Source organism: Trachurus japonicus, chromosome 8 (assembly GCF_045865225.1).
Source record: "Trachurus japonicus isolate A0001 chromosome 8, Traja_1.0".
Lineage (NCBI taxonomy): Eukaryota > Metazoa > Chordata > Actinopteri > Carangiformes > Carangidae > Trachurus > Trachurus japonicus.
The window spans coordinates 18,471,023-18,490,739 of record NC_140914.1 but is presented as its reverse complement, the minus strand read 5'-3'; the positions used below and the strand labels follow the sequence as shown (position 1 = coordinate 18,490,739).

General features: G+C 41.9%; 1 protein-coding gene across 1 annotated transcript; it reads right to left on the bottom strand.

Moving 5' to 3' along the window:
• Nucleotides 1–5,701: 5,701 nt before the first annotated feature.
• On the bottom strand, nt 5,702–18,520 carry LOC146983040 (voltage-dependent calcium channel gamma-4 subunit-like). Its single transcript, XM_085784368.1, has 4 exons — nt 17,886–18,520; nt 9,185–9,268; nt 7,468–7,608; nt 5,702–6,228 (listed from the first exon to the last, which is right to left on the bottom strand). The coding sequence occupies exons 1-4, from the start codon at nt 18,103–18,105 to the stop codon at nt 5,702–5,704; spliced, it is 972 nt and encodes a 323-aa protein (XP_085640494.1). The 5' UTR covers nt 18,106–18,520.
• Between the last annotated feature and the right edge of the window lie 1,197 nt (nt 18,521–19,717).

The following is a 19,717-nucleotide window of genomic DNA, read 5'->3' as shown; positions in this document are numbered from 1 at the left end:
CTGGTGTCACCAAGAGCCAGGTTGTGATCAGACACTTTTTTTTTGACAGAGTGCATTTGATTTTTGAGGGAAACAATCCAATCCATCAAAGGCAATGTGATCAAAACTTCTGACAAGTTTCCGTTGCTCTGTTCAATATTTCAGAGACAAATACCGATGTAATCAATACCATCGTTTGTCTAGAACGTTCCCTGTCCCATCTCTCTCATATTCTTATTCAGTCTGATCTGTTTCCAGCTCAGTTGTCTTGGGCGCCGTGTGCCAGGGGACTCCTGGGTGGGGGGGAGATTTCCTTTATTAGTTGTCATCTGAATGAGCTGATCTACATATTCAGCCAATCAGCAGTCAAGGATTGAGACAAGGGTCCAGCTTGATTCCAGCAGATGATCTAGATTCAGAAAGACATTAAATGGCTTTGACGTGTATCCAGTTTATTATACATTTTGGAGTAAATGACAGATTTTTAGTTCTTTATATTTTCTTTTGTTTAAGAAACCAGCTCACTGAATGTTCTTGAATCTATATAATTGTATTACTGAAGCAAGCTTTATCGCCAAATTACTACAAGTGGCTGCCATATAAGATTTCAAATTCCATTTCTAAGTATACATTGTATTAATAATCTTGTCCTGCACCCAGAAGCTTTTGGTGGCGTTACTAAAAATGATATATGACACTTTGAGGAGGGTAAAACTGTAAAAACCTGATACATGGCAGAGACATAATCAGCCTTTTCCCTATGAAATACTTGAGTAAATGGACATGCTTTTTATAAACCACTGTGCCCCACTTTAGACAGGACTCTGGCCCATTTTCAGCCCTGACAACGCTCGCACAGCTGCAGCTTTTGAAGACATTTAAAGTAAAAGGTGAAGCCAGGGACGGTGTTTGGAGACAATGCGACAATTCTGGGGCTTGTTTCTGTGTTTGTGTTGGTGAAAGAATGTAAAACAGAAAGAGGGGGAGAGAGAGGGGTGAGGGGTGAAGGGTGGAGGTGGGGGGGGGTCTGATGTCTCACAACAGTGTAGAAAATGAATGTAATGTGAGGGAGCCAAAGTGCTTTCTTCAAACACAATCACTAGCTAACTGACCCAGGAAATTGATCATCAAAGATAAATCATCTCACTCACTGGCTTAAACAACAGGAACCCCACAGTGGGGGTTGAGCGCAGATGAGAGACAGTTGTGTTCATTATCACGTTGCACCTGGATGCATTTGCAGCAAAACTGCTTTTTTTCTCTCTCTCTCACTCTCTCCCTCTTTCTCCCAGAGGACGATTCCCTCGCTGAGGCAGCCAGAGCAACCGTTTGTCTCTAAGTGTGTAATAATACTTTCGGCGCAGCCTGTCTTACTGGGTGACCCTCTGACCTGCTTCATTTGCTTTACGGCCCCCTGGAGACTGCATGTGCGAGACCAGAACGCCTCACAGCTGCAAATGAGTCTCTAAGCAACAGCCAGCAGTGTACTGGACGACAGTGGTGACACGTCACCTCCAATACAAGCGGAGGGATCACCCCCGTGTCAACAGAACAGGGAGGCGAAGCACTGGGGGGACGGATGACAGCAACACCTGGCAAGAAGGCATGAGTGCCACTCGCTGGATCCCTATCAACATTACCAGAAATACCACTGGCAAGCTTTCAATACTGTAACTAACTGGTATAGTGCAACGACAGAAACATACAAAATCAGGATTGACACGTCTGAACCCAGCAGTGATTAACTTCAATTACAGCTGGCAGCCTCCCTGTTAGAATTTTTATTCCAGGATGAAAAACAACCTTAATTGGTGGCTAATTTTACCCATAGCAGAATAGATTGCGTAGCCTTCAGAGAGGCCCGCCTCTATTCATCTGCTAATGACAGGCAACATCACTCAAGCTAAATTAGATTACCCATGCCCCGAGGCCGTTTCTATGAGGGTCACGTTAATATTCTTCTCTAAAACAACGGGATCGTCTACTCTACCACACATGTTTGGCTTGGTGGCGCCATCCTCAACCCTGTTTGACCCGTTCCAGCAAAAGCTTTGAGCGTCGGTCTCGCCGCAGCAGAGGGTTGGGTGATGCGGGACAGTGAAATTCAAGTTAATGAGGACAGATGGAGGAAAAATTTAATTTGGTGTGAATTACAAGGGGCTGATGTAACTGTTGTACTACACATCAGATATTACTTTCAAAAGATAATTTCCCCAGCTACATAAACAGAGCAGCTCTGATTCCTCTTACCCCAAATGAAGGCTCGCCAGCATGATTACACACATCAGACAGGGTAATACAGTTTCATTTATTTGACTATTCATTTTCTATTGGGTGCCCCATATTTCATTGTATATAACTACAGTATCTGACTGCTGGGTCCATCTGAATTAGAGAGTCCTCTGTGTGTTGAACTTTAAACACAGAAACTGCTTTTTTAGTGGTTTAACACATGTACAAGCTGGAACCACAGCAAAAGAAGTGAATCCAGGAAGTGTAAAGCTTTGTTCTGCTTAAGAAGTAAAAACACTTGATGTGGTACAAAAGACATTAACCTCTAACCCCAATTCTCTGCCCACCTTCCGTTCTCTGCTATATATAATATGATTCATGCACATTGTGAGAAGAAAGCTTCACTTTGCCCACTGATTGAATCAGACTACTGAGATAAAAAATAAAAAAATAAATAAAAGGCTTCATTTTGTCAGGTGGCATCTCTCTGTGCAAGAGTGACAGCTCTTTAACGCTTTGATCTAAGAGCGTCGCCATTAGTAAGATGCCGACTTCTGATTTATTTCTGTGCATAACAATGTGGAGACTCCAAGGCTGAAGTAGCTTGGAGCTAATTTGGAGATGACAGGGAGTCTGTTTTACGCAGCTGAAATGAAAAAGGCATCCAGATATCTGTATGAGGCTGTGCTCTTCAATGGAAAACAAATCCCACTGAGATGAAAGTCTATGGATGTATTTAACTTTGCATGAATCCCAGCCATTCCCAGCACATCTGTATCTTAACTTTTTAAACATGGATGCAGGATTTTTTGACCAGCAGCATAGTGTTAGTATGATGATCGATCAGTCATCTGTTTTTGATTCCTGAGTAATGTTTTCCCTCATCATTGATAGTGATAACTAACATAATAATAATAATAATAATAATAATAATAATAATAATAATAATAATAATAATAATAATAATAATAATAATAACATTACCAAATGGTAAACTGCACATCTGCTGAACGTCAGCATGTTGTCGCTGTCGAAGGTTCGCATCTTGACTTTAGCATTTACCTCACAGCACTGCAGAACTGCTTGCATGGCTGTTTGAAGAAATCACCACTAAAGCACAATAAATAAAACCCTGATTTATTTATTGGTCTATGTACAGTAGATAAGTAAAATAAGAATTAAGTAAAATTAGATTTTTAAAAAAAAATGCTTGTCGTGGAACACTAAATGCATTGTATCATAAATAAAACAAAGGCACTCTACTATTCAATATCGAAATATGAAAATACATTTAATTGTGATGTAAATCCATTAAGTTTGTGCTTGAAATATAGTACTGTATCTGCGGAAAGGATATTTTTTCCATTCAACACAATAAGTTTCCCCCTTGTATTCTTTTTTATTATGCAACTCAGCACCGTCACATCTGAACATCCGAGCTCAAGTGTTTAATCAATTTCTTAACAAATAAAAAACAAACAAAAAAACAATGTGCTTATTTCACATCAACAGTAAGCCATAAATAAATAGAAGCACATTCAGTAAAGTACAGCTGCCACATACACATGGAATAAAAAATATAGTTACTATACTTCACCTTACAAAACAGAATATTCAGTAGTTAGATTTATTTTTTTGACTGATGACAGCAAAACCAGTGTATTTACCTGAATATAAAATGATCAATTGATTTGTATGATCAAAGATTGCATCAAGGCATTATTATTATTGACACATTGTTCAGTAAAATAATGCTTTGAAGACTCTGTTCATACCTTTGCACATTCAGTATTCTTCTTCTATTTTTTTGAAATGTTTTTTATTGTACTTTTATATACAATTTTACAGCTTTACATTGCAAACAAACACATTCAATTTTTCCCCCACACTGTTATAAAAATGTAAGATTTACACTCGGAATGATGGCTTTCTCTTACATGAATCCAGTCTGGTTTCTCTAAGGGAATATCAAACACACTAAATACAATCAAATACTACTGTGTGGTGGAGTGAGCTCACTTGCCAAACCAGAACCAACTGAATAGCCCTAAGACTGACAAAATCCCCCCCAGCTGGTTCTTGGAGCAGGCTCAAGCAAACACTCACTATTTTCTAAATACAATAATGCCTTTTTTTTTCTTTCTTTCTTTTTTTCTTTCTAAATCATTTTCACCGGGTTTGTCTTTATCACCGGTCCATTTCCCGGCACTGCCGCAAAAGCAAGGACAGGACCTCAAAAGTGTTCAAGTTGCCACAACAACACAACATTTCCTGAGAGAACTAAAAGAGAAAGAGCAGAGATGGACGCGCAGGACGACAGTAGACACATGTCTGGTTATTAAACCCAAATCCTTCAGGGATGCAGGCGCAGACAGCTCCCTCTGCCACTGTCTGGGACCGCTGTTTCACTGGGAGTGGGGAAAGGCAGCCAGATGGACTCACAGGCGGCGGAGTGACAGACAGACATGAATTCTCCGCCTGACTCTGATCCTTATCCATCTTACGCTCCGGATGCCGGGGATCCATTCAGAGCAAAAGGAAGTCCTGACCTGTGCTGCAGTTCTGGGCACCCCCTCCTCTTTTTTTGTCAGCTGCTCTGCTCTTGTGACAGGCACATCATACACAATGTCCCATCCATCAGGGGGTTGTGATGGACGGATGGTGGACTGATATGGATGTGAATAAAACGGGGCCATTGAACGGAGGTGTCCCACTGACAAAAACGAACATTTTTTCCCACCGACAAATGTCAGAGAAGAATAGGATTAAAGAAGCGGCAGCCGGGAGACACAAAACCTTTCATATTGTTTGGACGGACTGAATGGTCGACTTATACAATGTCTAAAATACTAAACATCAAAACACAACAATTCAACATTTTGCAAAGACACAGTTTCCCATGAAAAGGGATGCATTAAAAATATGTATAATTTGTGTTTGTTTAAAAGGCCATATATTATTCTAAAGGACAGTGCTGAGAGACTCATGTTGTCTCTTTCAAACCCATTCATATAAGGCAGGACCAAACTGGTTATGAGGACACAATATGAACTTTGGAGAGAGGTCCACACTTGAACGTCACACACAAATGGAACGCCTTCAAGTTGAAGAGTACATTTCATTTAGCACCTTGTTAAATAATTTACAGGTAGAATACTGTTGCTGGGGCAAACCCCTATACGCTTTACTCTCACGTTTGCCCCCAATGTGCAGTGACCAGTACACAAACAAAGATTGTGATCCACAAACAGTTGAAAGATAACACTAACTTCGCATTGGCTACAGCACAGACAATGGTAACTCTATTCTGCTTGGATGGTCTCTGAAAGCAGGTAGCCTAAATAATCAGCTTTTATTTGATGGCTCGTCCTCTATCCAGCTGACAGACTGTCCCCTCGACTCCTTCTGGTCCTTTACGAAAAGGACAGTCCCTTTAGAAAACAGGCGCCGCTAAGATGGCAGGCTATCTCAAGCACTCAAGCGGCGGCACTCACACCGGCGTGGTCCTCCGATTCACCCCGTCTTTTAAATCGTTGGGGAAACAGTTATGGACCTGGAGGAACTCGGCAGCCGCCTCGTGCTCGGGGCTGTACGTGTTCTCCGTCACGCTGTCCCTCGCCAGGGCGTACATGGACAGCTCATCCAGGGGGCCGCTGGAGGACGGCGCCCCCTTCATGCCGCCCACCGGCGAGTTCTCGCGGGACGCCTCCGTCGAATGAGAGCTGGCGTGCGATGTTCGCCGGCGGTATCGGAAGCTCGGTATCCTCGAGTACGGGGAAGACGACGACAGCGAGCGGATGAACTCGCGCCGCGCCTTCCAGCGGATCTCCTTGTTTCTCTCGATGTAGATGTTGATGGCGAGGACGGCCACGGTTTCGGCCACGATGAAGGAGAGGGCACCGAAGTAGAAAGACCAGCCGTAGGAGTAGGTGTATTTCCTGTCATCGTCGCGTTTGTCGCTGGGGTCTCCTGCGTTGCTGGAGATGTAGACGATGATGCCAATAATGTTGCTGAGACCTGATAATAAGAAACAAGCAAGAAAAAAAAGGTACAGAGTATAAATAAAGGAAAAGCAAAGAGGAAGTGCCAATGGTCAATCATGATGATTGGAACAATTATGAAACCTCTTAACTACTACCGACAGTAATCAGCCAGTGATTGCAGGACCCTCATCGCTACCAGAGCCGCTAATGACAAATGTCCTCTTCACTTGTGTGTGAGGTGTGTGATGAACGGAGATCCTGACCTTCTTCACTGAGTCTTGGAGGTTGTTTTTATAACTGCACTGATTTACAATTTACAATGTAAACCCCAGCCCTCACATGTACAAAATATTTAGCACAACAAAATATAAAACAAGTAATTCAAGCCTTGGTTTTAACACACATGGATTATTGCTCTGCTGTTTGGTCTTGTACATCTTTAGGGAACATAAGAAAATTGCAACTGGTTCAAAACAAAGCAGTGCGTGTGGTTTCAGAACCAACGTCAGAAGAATGCATGACTCTCTTTCTTGGTTTGATGTAAAAAAAAAAAAAAAAAAAAGAAGAAAAATAGGCTTTTGCACTCCTTAATGATTTTCTTGAGGAGTGTTACCACAAAGAGTCCATATATTTTCTTTGAAACACTTTCTTTTCGTACCAACACAAACAATTATTTAGTAAGACACACAGCTGACGGTTGTTTTATTTTACCCAAACATAAAACTACATCAACAAGGAAGCAATGCAAGAATGGAACTCTACCAAGTAATATTAAACCACTAAATAGTATATGCTTTTAAAAAAGCTCTAAAAGAGTATTACTTTAAAGAAAACAACAAAAAAAACTTCCATTAATTAGGATGTTGTTCTTGATATAAGCATATGGGTTATAGTATAGTCAATCATGAATAGTTGGTATCATTATAAAAACCTATTGGAGCTGTCTTGTCTTGTTAATTATTGTTGTGTCAGTCATGGTATTGTCGAAAATGTATTATGTAATGTTGTTAGTGTATATATTGTTATGTCTATATGGTCTACATTGTCAATTGTTTGTATTGTTTCATGTCTATGTCTATATTGCCCATTGTGAACATAATCTTTTATTGTCCCCATGAATACGTTTTGACCTAAGGAAGAATAGTGGATGCTAAGTAGATGCTAATGGGGATCTTAATAAACATAAACATAAACATAAACATAAACATAAACATAAACATGATCGTTCCTCGCTGGGAGCTCAGACGACAGCGCGTGCAGCCCTCCCACTCACCTGCAGCTACGAAGAGGATGCCTGCGCTGAGCAGGACGTTGTTGGTCTTGTTGTAGACTCGGCCCAGTCCAACGCACAAGCCGCCCAGCATCAAGAGGATGGTGCTGAGGATGGGGAACACACTGGAGGCACGAACTATACCTGCAGAGACAAAGAGACCACTGACTGAAGTAAGGCTCTGTAAATGGTTTACATTAATATTTCATTGAGAGGGTTAGGGTTAGTAAAACAACACAAATACAAACAAATAATTCATAATAATTAATCAGCAGGTTCAATCATTTTATCGATACCAGAATCCTGCAAGGATTTATAGATTCATAACAGACAAATGAGATGTGGTATTTGCCAATTATATTAACGACAGGGCTTTTGAAAGCCAAGCAAGACTCTTTTAAATAATTTGAATTTTCATTACCCTGCTGAACCCTCATCTATCCAGTTCCACCTCTTCTCAACCTCTTCTCCATCCATTATTGAGAACTCCATTATCATTTATACTTTGGGGCCTTGTTGTGACAAAGCTTCACTAATCAGCTGTGGGATGTAACAAGAGCTCTCACTGACTATCACCTCCCCAGAAATGAATCACTGTGCCATTTTACAAGTTTCCAAGGATGGATGAGCTTATTCAACTGTAAAGTCTTTTATTAAGCCCTCCTTTTATTTAGTGTTGCTAATGGACTGAGTTTGGACTTTGGCCAAAGTCTGATAAGTCTTCTTTGTTCTTCTCTGCACATTAGGCAGATCCTGAATTGCCTGTGCTGTAAATGAAGGCCCTTTGATTGAATACCCCAAATTTAATCGAATAACTAATCACAATTTATATGCGAGGCGGGTCATTCCTTCTAACCACTTTTCACAGAACAATACCTCAAATTTCACAAAGGGGCAGATTGGGTGAGAATGGTTTAAACGAGAATTTTGTCCTCCCATGTAGCTACAAAAGAGAGTAAGGTCTTCTCCTGCACCTCACAGTATGATAGAAATCCAACATCATCAAAAAGAAAAAAACAGAAAAGAAAATCAGGCAAACGAGATGCAGAATCTTGTATGGCATCATTCAAAGTAAAAATAAATAAATTACAAACAAAAAAGAACAAAACAACCTGTGAGTGTGTGCACAACAAATTGAACAGTATTTCTTGTGCCTTTTTTATACTTTCACATTTTAACAAGAAAATAACAAGGCTTTTTAGTGTTCAAGCTGCATGTTTGAAACCACCGTGTCATCTATTTTGTAGGGTTGAAACTAATTGATGAGCAAATGAGGAACATTACTCTACCGGAACCAATCAAACTCTCGTAAATTGAGCCTTTTTTCCAGACAAAATAGAAACAGTTGGCTTTCTCTTGTGGTTGAGTCTGGCCAGGCTAAATTTTAAATAACAAGTTATTAAATAACAAGTAATTAATTATGACTAGGATGTGAGAAATAACAATGTCAGAATTCCAAACAGACAAAAGTAAAGAAATAAATGGTCATAGACTAAAAATGCTTGTAATGCTACTGTGGATGTATTCAAATCCGGTCTCACTGAATGCTGTCACATTTTTCATTTTACTCCTTTGTCGTGCAGTTTATCAGTCTCTGTTGGGAGACATTCAGAGCTAGGCCTATATAATAAGTCGTTGAAGGTTGGTGGTCCTCCGGCTTGCCGATAAAAATAACAGTTTTCACAATGGCACAAAAAGAGGACGAGCGAGGAACACTTACGCAGCAGGTACTCAGAGCTGTCTGTGTCGTAGTCGTTGTCGTCAGGGAAATGGTTGATTCTGTAGCAGCTGCCTTGATTGATACCTGCAGGACACAAAGTCAAATGTGAACTATAGTCCACTGCACGTTGCACATTGCTGCTCTCAGTTGATCAAAGTGTAGGTGATTTCAGCCGTGTGGGTGCTGGAGTTTAAGCCACATTTGTTTCCTCTACCCAGTGACCTGTTTTTGTTAAACGGTGTGCACTGGAGTACGACGCTCCTGTCTCAGATAAAAGAGGATGGCGTGGGAAGTCAGCTCGCAGGTTAACTCTGGTTATTTTTCATGTCTTGGCCAGCTCGCTGCCTCATAAAGAGGAGCCAACAGGAACAGCAGGACATAAAAGGGAAACACAACCCCTCTAATTAATTGAACTGAACTTTGTCTTACATTAAGGGTACCTGTTAGCGATGAATAACACACAGCCCAGCAAGTTTTATTTATACTGTTTAACAGCTGAATTTTAACCGTCTAAAAATTCCCTCTGGTTTGTTGTTATAGTCCCATTAAAGCGTTCCCTGTTTTCTAATGAGCACTTTATTCTAAAAACCACTTTTCTTCCACTGTTAAATTGAATCTCCACCCCATTGTTTGTGTTAGATAGATTTAATTGGATTTCCTGATACGGCACACAAAAGGTACATTTTCTCCAGGATGAACTCATTATTCTGTCTTTGACTTTGACTTTCAACCACTGACCTTTGACTTGTTAGTATCTCCCTGGCTTCAACCCTGCAAACTAAAGATCACAGCTCAGTGCACACATATTTGCAGACGTGAATCCATGAGAGGTATACAGTTAGTTTGTGTGTCGAGGCTCAGTGCACGCGCTTTGCCAGGGCTATACGGTTGTGTGATTAAGATTGCACATGCCCGCAGGGATTTGATGGGTCGTGGTGCATGTCCAAAACAGGCTCAGGTAAATGGTTGAGTGCTGGGAGGAACAAGAAGCCTATTAGAACAACAAAAGACTGTATGCAGGAAGCTTTTTAATGCCGCTGCGAGTTAGAATGGGAGAAAGGATTGGCGAGAGAAAGAGAAAGAGAGAGAGAGAGAGAGAGAGGTTAAAGCTAAGAGAAGGGGGTAAAAACAACACCTTGTGGAGAGGAAGGGGATGGGGGTGGTGGGTTTAATGGATGCGCTCGGTGCAGTGGTGGCAATGCTGGGAGCTCTTTGGCTACTCATTTGCCATTTGAGCTGTGAACACCCCCAACACCTTAGTCATTCAGCAAACAACACCCCTGGTATTAGAGGTGGGTTGGGCTGTGGCTTCATTTCCATATTTTTACATAAGTATATCAATGTTTCTCTCTGCATTATGTGTTCATGTGCTCGTCTTTGCATTAGTCTGAATCCCTGACTGAAAAGCAATTGGACATTTGCTAAAATCTAGCCTTAGCTACCACTGCTACACCTGTCAAGCATTTCTTGTACAGCAGGTAATGAAGTTTAAGGTGATAAAAGTACATTTACCCCCGGAAATATCGCCAGTTTACAAAGCAAACAGCCTTTGATTTCACACTTGTCTAAACAGACAACAGATCAGCGTCTCCTCATTGGTTCATGAGACATTTCTAGTTTTCTTGTGTTATATTGAGCATGTGTGTGCTAGCAGATTGCTCTGTAGTTAGTTAATGGCAGAAAATACTATACTATACTATACTATACTATACTATACTGTATGAGGAACAACAAAGGCAGATCCAGGCAGCTAGTAAAGACAACCTGGTTGAAAGTAAAGTAGTGTGGACGCAGGATGTAAACAAAGCATGTGATGCCTTTTCAAACTAAAATGTATTTGTGTGGATGTAACCAAAGGTGATGAGTCAGGTAGCCAGACATGATAACACTGGACCAGACAAATTAGAGCAGATAATTAATTCCTTACACTTTATGTTTTGGATAGATTAAAGGAACACCATGCACCCTCCAAACTCTTTGGGAGCGTGATATCTCCTGAGCCCCGTGTCCACTGCTTCAGTGTGTAAAATAATCAGCTTAATTATTGTTGCTAAACTATGACTAGACAATTGCAGTTTGGTGAAAAGGTTTAGGAAATGATCAGTTGCTGAACTTCAGTTAAGCTTTGTCTGTATCTTTGCAAGCAATAAAGAATTATCCCAGTTACTTACAATTACTGATCCCAGTTTGAAGTCCCTCTCTTATCCCCAGTAGCACTAAAAGGCCGCAGACCGCCCACCTTATAAATGTCAACCTCCCCATTAACTGACTATGCCGATGACAGACGGACAGCTATCAGCTCTTTTTCCCAGGTGCCCATGGGTGAGCGGCACCGCCATCATTGTCTGTGGCACAGCTTTTAAGGGCATGCTTGCTTCCATTAACTAGGTCTGCTGCTTAATAAGGGACATCAAATTAATTAGCATCAAATCAGTCGGTGGAAGTGGAGCACAAGTTTCTGTGTCTAGTCACTGATGAAAAAAAGGGCTATGAACTATTTTAAGCAGCGACGTGAGACTTTGTGCCTGGTGAGAAAAAAAACACATCTGGCTCACGTGGTAAGATCAAAAAACAGCGAGGATAACAAAAACACAGACACCTTTACTGTCCTGCTAATTGCTGTGTAAATGCTGGGTGCTTGCTTGCTTGTTGCATTTTTATAAGGCTGTGTTTGTGTCGATAGTTGTGGCTTCTCTGAAGTGAAATATCAAACTGCTTTTACGCTTTTTAAAACCTGAACACACGACACACCTTTCACTGTGAACCCAGAACGCTACTATTAATTTTGACTTGAACACACAATTCCTTCTATTCGGATCTAGACCTAGCTACTCCAGCTTGTGTGACTCTCTATTTGTGTGTGTTTGTGTGTGTGTGTGATAGAGAATGGCAATATTGCAGCTGATTTCAAATCTGATTATAGGCCGAGGCCTCAAGGCTCGTGATTTATGAGTGACAGTTATCAGCTGAATGTCTACGTTTAGTTTGTGTGTGTGTGTGTGTGTGTGTGTGTGTGTGTTAAGGCAGTCGGATGGACACTTCTTGAAATGAAATAAAGTCTGAATACTGAAAAGCTGGGAGGGAAGGGGGCGGGGGGTAGAGAAGATTAAAGAAGGGAAGAAGGTATGAGGAAATTAAACAATAAAAGCACAGAGCAGAGGAATGATGGGGATGGGGAGAAAAAAAAAAGATAGAGGCCACATTGGAGAGGGACTCAGGGAAGCAAGGAGGGGTGAGGAGGAAATCAGCAAGAGAGAAATCAGGAAAGGCAGAGCGAGCATTAAAGGGCAAAATGTGGATCATGTAACAAAGGAGGACAGAGTAAAGATGACAGAGTGTTTATCCTCCAGTCGGGGATGAGGATACAAGGTGAGTGCTTTGTGACAAATTGTGAATTAGTCAATACACTACAAGGGAAATAATGGGTTCCCTGGGCCTAACTGTAGTTGCAAAGCCCCATGCTGAGCATCTCCTCCTCCTCTCCATGGAAACCACTGTTAGTCTTTAATAAGCTCATTTACATAGACAATCTCCGAGGATGCTTTTGACATCTTTATTGTGTTTTGATATCCACCAAATAAGACACGGCTCTTCTTTGGCAAAACCCCCGTTAGCCTCAGTTTCACAGATCTGTCACCGTTTAACAGTATGTGACGGCAAACACCAGCGGACACACAACACACGTACACACGTGTACAAACATAAACACACATTGTATTGGGAGCAGCTGTCACAGCAGCGGTGCCACTGGCAACAGGATGATGCACGTCGTCATTATTTTGAATTAGCTCAGCCAATAAGGGCGCAGCCTCAGTGGAATACACCAATAGCATTGTGTCATCCAGTCCAACACTTGCTTTCTCTGGTGCCTCCAGGAGTACAGTATATCACGGCAACTCCGTGCAACACATGCCCCCACCGCCTCATTTTCACACATCAATAGCTCTGCAACTAGATTTATGGGTAAACCAATCAAAAGTGACTTTAATATTGCATTTCACTTGAACTGTGCAGCCCCCAGTGGGGGATACACCTTGGGTAACACAACTACAAGCAGCAGCACCTTGTTCTGCTTTGCTTCCGTTCTTATCCTCGCTGCTTTTAGATCAGCGACGGAAAAGTGTGACCACAGACGAGGGAGAGCGCTCTGTGGTTTTACAGTAGGTGGGATGATTGGGTTTTATAAAGCTGTAAACAGATACAGCACTGTTACTGGGGGCTTCATAACAAATGCAGACATGCACGCACAACTCACACAGACTTAGCAACAAATACATTTTATTACTTGAGAAGCTGGTAATGCCAGGGCAAAATATAAATGTAAAAAAAAGGAAATCTGTGCAATCAAACAAACCCTTCCTTTTTTTCAGTCCAAGTGAAAATGAAAGAAAAGCAATTTGGCACATCAGTGATTCAGTGTTGATATGACTGACAGTTGGTTAATTAAATTGTCACCAGGCAGCAAATTCTTGAAACACGGCTCCGCTTGGGGTGGACTGAGCATGCCATGTTGTTGGGGAGAAAATGCACATGTACTGTGTTGTAAAGGCTGTTATGTGTTATCACTTCTTAAAATGTGCATAATAGTTGGCCAACAGGCTGAAGACTCTCTTGTTTGAGCATCCATTAGAATGAAAGTCTTTATAGGTCCATATGTGCTCAATTACACATTTCATGCTGTTTATTTCCTGTGATATAGTCCGGCAGTGACCCTAACCTTTCCTCAAAGCATGATTTTGAAGTTTTTTTTAACGATGCAGTATATTAATCTTTTATTAGTTGAGCAGAAAATGGAAACATTTTCTCATGTGGCGTTGTGCATGATCACAACAGAGTGTGTGTGATGCATGTGAAGCAACAAGCCATACTAGGCCTACTTCTCAAATTAGACATTTTGAAAAATCCATGTATTCATTTGCTGAGAGTTTGATGGAGAATGAAGAATGACCACTCTTATATGTGTATGGTAAATATAAAGCTGCCAACAGACTGGAAACAGCTACTTTGCAGCCTATCTAAAGTTCACTATATCATTTATTCAATTACTGTAATACAAACACAACTGTTCATCATGTAAAGATGTTTTGTGCATATGTTACTTATAAGAACGCTAATTTCTGGCATCCACGTTGATACATTTTCAATTTTAAATCATGTTGGTTTCTTTTTCTTTTCTTTTTTTCATCTGGAAAAAGGGTCATGTGATAGGAGCATGACAAGCCAGAGAAGGATATGCCACGACTAATAAGACCCATTAAAGAAGTTTTCGCCACTGTTCCCAAAGGTCTCAGACACTCCCTGCACGTCAAACTTGACTTGTAGTTTTCAAACTAAATCAGGGTCAGCTGTGTTTCCCAGAGTCCCCGTAATACAGTAAGGGACACTATAGGGGAATGGACAACCGGGCGCAAATGTAGAAAAATGATACGTTATATAGATAATACTGTACTGTAAAATCTACAAGGTGTGGATGTAGTAGTTAGTTACTATCATTAACTTTATGCGTGTAATATAGGTACTGAAAGTGAGTGAAAACTTATAAGTCTCAGCAAGAAAGTGAGAGGAGAGGAGAGGAGAGGAGAGGAGAGGAGAGGAGAGGAGAGGAGAGGAGAGGAGAGGTTGGTGGGGATGACAGAGGGTTCATTAAACAGCAGAAGAGAAAGCCATGACGAGGGAGATAAAAGAGTGATGAGAATGGAGGAGTTAAACCCATAAAGGGATAAAAAGAGAACGAGAGAGAGCAGCAGCACGTCAAGAAGTGGAGGAGAGAAGGATGGAGTGACTGGGGTGGAAGTTGGGGCCTGCTGGTTAATTAGTGCCCCCGCATGGCTTCTCAGTTGTCGCGTTATAATTACAGACTTGTGCAGCCAGTGAGGACAGCAAGCCGGCCCCCACCCCACCTAAACTAATGCCACCTCACTAACACACAAACACACACACATGCACTGCCCGCCAAAAAAGAAAACAGCTCTGCCTCGCCACTCACGCCAACCCACCGCCAGCTGGGATGTTTACTGTAAACATGTACCTGCTAATTGGATTATTCATTAGGTTATTTCTCGTGCTCAGAGTTGGTTTTATTTTTTACTCCAGACGCACAAAAGCTGCAGCCGACTGCCGATTCTAATGCAAATCAGGCGCACTGGAGGGTGCTGCCCTGGACTCACAATATTCTTGTGGGAAAACAAACACAAAGGGGAGAAGAAATGAAAACAGCTGTTGAGAAATGAAAAGGAGTCCATAAATGAGGGAAGTGCTGACCTCACTGTAAAGGAGCCCCATTCAATATTATTCCTGGCTGCTTCTTAAATGTCATGCACGCCTGCTGAAGAAGAGGCAGCGCTTGTTGAGCAGGGGGGGGGGGGGGGACTGGAAATGCTAAAACACATTCATTATGTGATTCTGGGAAGAGAGAAAGGTTCAGAATGGCCGCCACGTGAGTTACATCAATGTGGAAGAGAGACATGTTGTCGCTGCCGTCTGTTCTCCCCAATAACTGAGATACACACAGAGCAGCGTCCGTCAATAACCCAATGTTTTGCACATTATGACCAGAGGGGCGTGTGTGTGTGTGTGTGTGTGTGTGTGTGTGAGTGTGGAAATGGGGGGGGGTTGGTTGTTGGAGTCATCCTTCCTTGTCTTCTCCTCTATACTTATGAGTCTCCATGACAACAGAGCCACCGTCCAGTGGCTTGTAATGTTTTTTAGCCGAAGCAAAGAAGTGAAACTATTAGCACTGGGGGGAACGATATGATAAGCTGGACTTTGTTTGTGCAAATTACGCCTTCAAGAAGAAGTCTCATTGCACAGAGGCGGTCTTTGTCCCCAGCCTCATCAATATCCATTCAGTCTCCGTTGTCATTAATCCACTGTGAATATTTACTTCTCATTATTACCTCTCATTATTTCTGACGGGAAATCATGGTTAACATAATAGTTGGCCGGCATTTGTGAGGCATTGTCGTTTCCCAGGGTCTCTGACGACGTGATGCAGTCCTTCCACATCACAGACAGGAGCCCAGCCAAGCATGACTCTCAATAAATTGCAAGTGTCATAACACACTGGGATGTTCTTCACATGTGTCTAAAGTGTGTATCTTCGGCACAGGATGAGTCCGAGAACAGCTTAATCACTGATGACAGTAGACTATATGTGGCCTCTGATGGCATTACTGTTAGTCTGGAGAATATGAATGAAAACAAGCTTGACAATTCACAAAAGTGGAAAAGCTCATGCCTTTTTTTTTTTTAAAGGCACCAAAAGTTTCCAGATTCAGTCAGACAACACAAAGCCTATAGTTTTTCCAGTTTGTTGGACAACATGTTGAATATTTTTGTAGGCAGACAAATAAGCAGTCAGAGGAAAATGCACATTTCAGGATACAATTTTCAGTTACTATAGTAACTGAGGAGGTAAAAAAGAAAAGAAAAAAAGTTTTAGATCATGGCCTCAGGATTTTATTTCTGTATGTAAAATAGGCTAATGCTCCAGATATGACAATAAGGCTGTGTCACATTTCCCAGCAGCAGTTCCCGTTACCTGGAACACAGTGTGCTGTGTTAGGGTGGACGCCTCCTCCTTCACAGACTCTACTACACATTATGTTGACGTCTGATGCACAGACATGGCTGGAAATGGCTGAACTGCACATATGTGATGCCAGTTGTGAATTTAACGATAGCATAGCCAACTTTGATGTTTGTTTGTTTTTTTCTTTTTAAAAATCGAGACACATCTTGAGGTGAAACACTTCTGTTTTCCTCTTTTTCTTCAGTTTAGCAGCGTTTTGTGAAGCTTTTCCCACGAACCTGTGCGTCATGATGGACGTTTGTGTCGTGGAGCAAACCCAGTCACATCGACTCGGCCACTGGTGGCTGAGGCGAGGAGTCAAGGGGTGGCCGGAAGGAAGATTGGTCAATGAATGAGTGTCTGTCTGCCTCTGAAATAAGACGTCACAGCCAACGCAACTCTCTTTCAAACACCAAATGCGTAAAACGATGCAAAAACATTTTTTTTCCGACAGGAGGAACAGGTGAAACATGTCTCTAATGTTCTGTCACAAAAATGATTTTTTTTTTTTTCTGTTTTGCTTGGACATGACGTGAACTCAGAGTCATCTATTTTTAAATCACCGGGCATGTTTCCATAGCAATTTCAGTGATGTTGCCAAGCAACAGCATCGGATACAATGAAGACATGAATGAAAGTAGACTAATAGCGCGCACATTTCCTGGCAGCGACCGGCTTAAAAGTGAATGGGCTCAGACGCGCCGGCTTGGCATCGCATCCTTATACAGACTATAACACCGCCGTGTTTTATCAAGTGGCCCTATGCTTGAACAGAGCGACGTGACAGTTGGCAGGCAGCTTGAAGTGAGCGCTTTGTTTAACACCGTCCGTCCGTTTCTGGTTAATCTTACATTACAGCAGATCAGTGCTCTTAAAATCCCATTTGTGTGTATTTAGTCTATGCTCTCTCCATCTGACCTATAACCTTTGATACACCCTTTTCCTGATAGATAGCCTTCATTTGCTGTGCGTAAAGGGAGTGCGCTCAGTTGATTGTGCGCACTGAGAGACAAAAGACTCCTCCTTGAAAACTAAAACTATTTGTTGCACAAAAGCATCAGGGCACAGACTGTGTTTAATTACCATGTGTAGGATGTGTAATGCCTGTAGCCAAAGTAAGACTAGACTCACCCTCTATACAGCAGATTCTCCACAGCCCGGAGTGGGTGAGATCGCCCTTCTTGGTTTTAGGCTGTTGCTGGGTCTCGTCTGTGGCATTGGTGCCGTTGCAGATGTACGCCCGCGAATAGAGCCAGTAGTCCGTGCCGATGGCGATGGTCATCAGGCTGAAGGCAGCGAAAGCCCCCACAGTGGCCAGCAGCGTTTGAACCCCGCGGTCACACCAAGCCATGGCGCTTCATACTATAGTCCACACACTCTCACCGGTCCAACATGCACGCACCGCGGCGCGTCAGGGCGCGGATCCTATGGTCATAGTATTTGTTTGGGTGCGTCCACTCTCCGCCTCTCTGCTAAAAGTAGAGTGTGGAGCCCGGAGGAAGCTGGAGAAGTAGGGATATTGTCTGAAACGCTCACCTGATGCTCAAAACCAACTGGTTGCTGGTGTGAACATGGGAGGACACCAGTTGTGCCCACTCCAGGAGCTCCACATAGGTTTGAAGCGCGCAGGACAGCACGACAGCAACATCGTGCATCAGTTCAGAGCACTTCAAACCTCCTCACCACTTCATGTTTCTGTTTCCTCACTTTTCTCTTTTTTCTGAAAACACTTTTCTCTCTTCCTACAATGACTGCGCCTCTGTTAAAAGCCACTACCACAGAGGACTACGTCAATGCCCGAGTGAGACCCCACCCTCACCCAATCTAACCAATGGAGAGGATGTGCCTTAAGAATAAAGAAAAAGGAAAAACTCTGAGACCATCCGTAACTAGATCACTCCTGCATTTAAAACATGTCGAATCTTTGGAGAAATAATCTGTGTCTCAAATGGACGCTGAGGGATGGATGAGAGAGGGACAGAAATATTGATAGGCTTTGACTCAATGCCAAAAATTATCAATTGATAGATAGATAGATATATAGATAGATAGATAGATAGATAGATAGATAGATAGATAGATAGATAGATAGATAGATAGATAGATAGATAGATAGATAGAGATAGATAGATAGATAGATAGATAGATAGATAGATAGATAGATAGATAGATAGATAGATAGATAGATAGATAGATAGATAGATAGATAGATAACATTGCAGCAACATGCTGAGTGAATAAAATCTGTCAGTTTGTGAAATAAAAAACATGAATAAAAAACTCGACCTCAGAGACACACACACAGACTCTTCCCTCCCCTTCTTCTGACTTTAATCATGCACCTGACAAATTGGTTTATTAAGCATGCAAAAAGCCCATTCATGCCAAAGTGAGCACTAGAGTAAAGACATGCATAATGTTCCCCTGAGCCAGATGGAAGATTTTCAAACCAGCAGGGAAACATTTAAGGAGTGTGTTTTTTGGATGACTTCCATTGGCAAGTTGCCTCTGGCTTAATAAAAGAAAAACAAACTCTTAATGATATGTTAGGCTCATATGTTTGTTTGTTTTTCCCCACACTAAGGTGTATGGGGTTAGATCCTTTTATGCTCTTTAAGCTACTATTTCTCAGTGGAGCTCTTGCTTTAATTGCTATGACTAGGTGTGTGTCTTTTTAGAGCCAAGTTCACACATTCTGCTGGATGAATGAATCAATACAACTACGACAAGTTACTTCAAATATTGAAAATCCCCTCCAGGCATTATAAGGTTCTCTTGTAAGGTTTTGTTCAGACTTGCATCAACCTACTTATCTGAGCTAATCACACACAACGTGCCCTCTTCACTCTCTTGATTCTAGTTATTCCCTCAATTCACAAAATACCAGTTGCTGTTACAGTATGTCTACCATGGCCCCTGGCCTCCCAATACATGTTAGAGAGGCATGTTGAAATCTTTACATC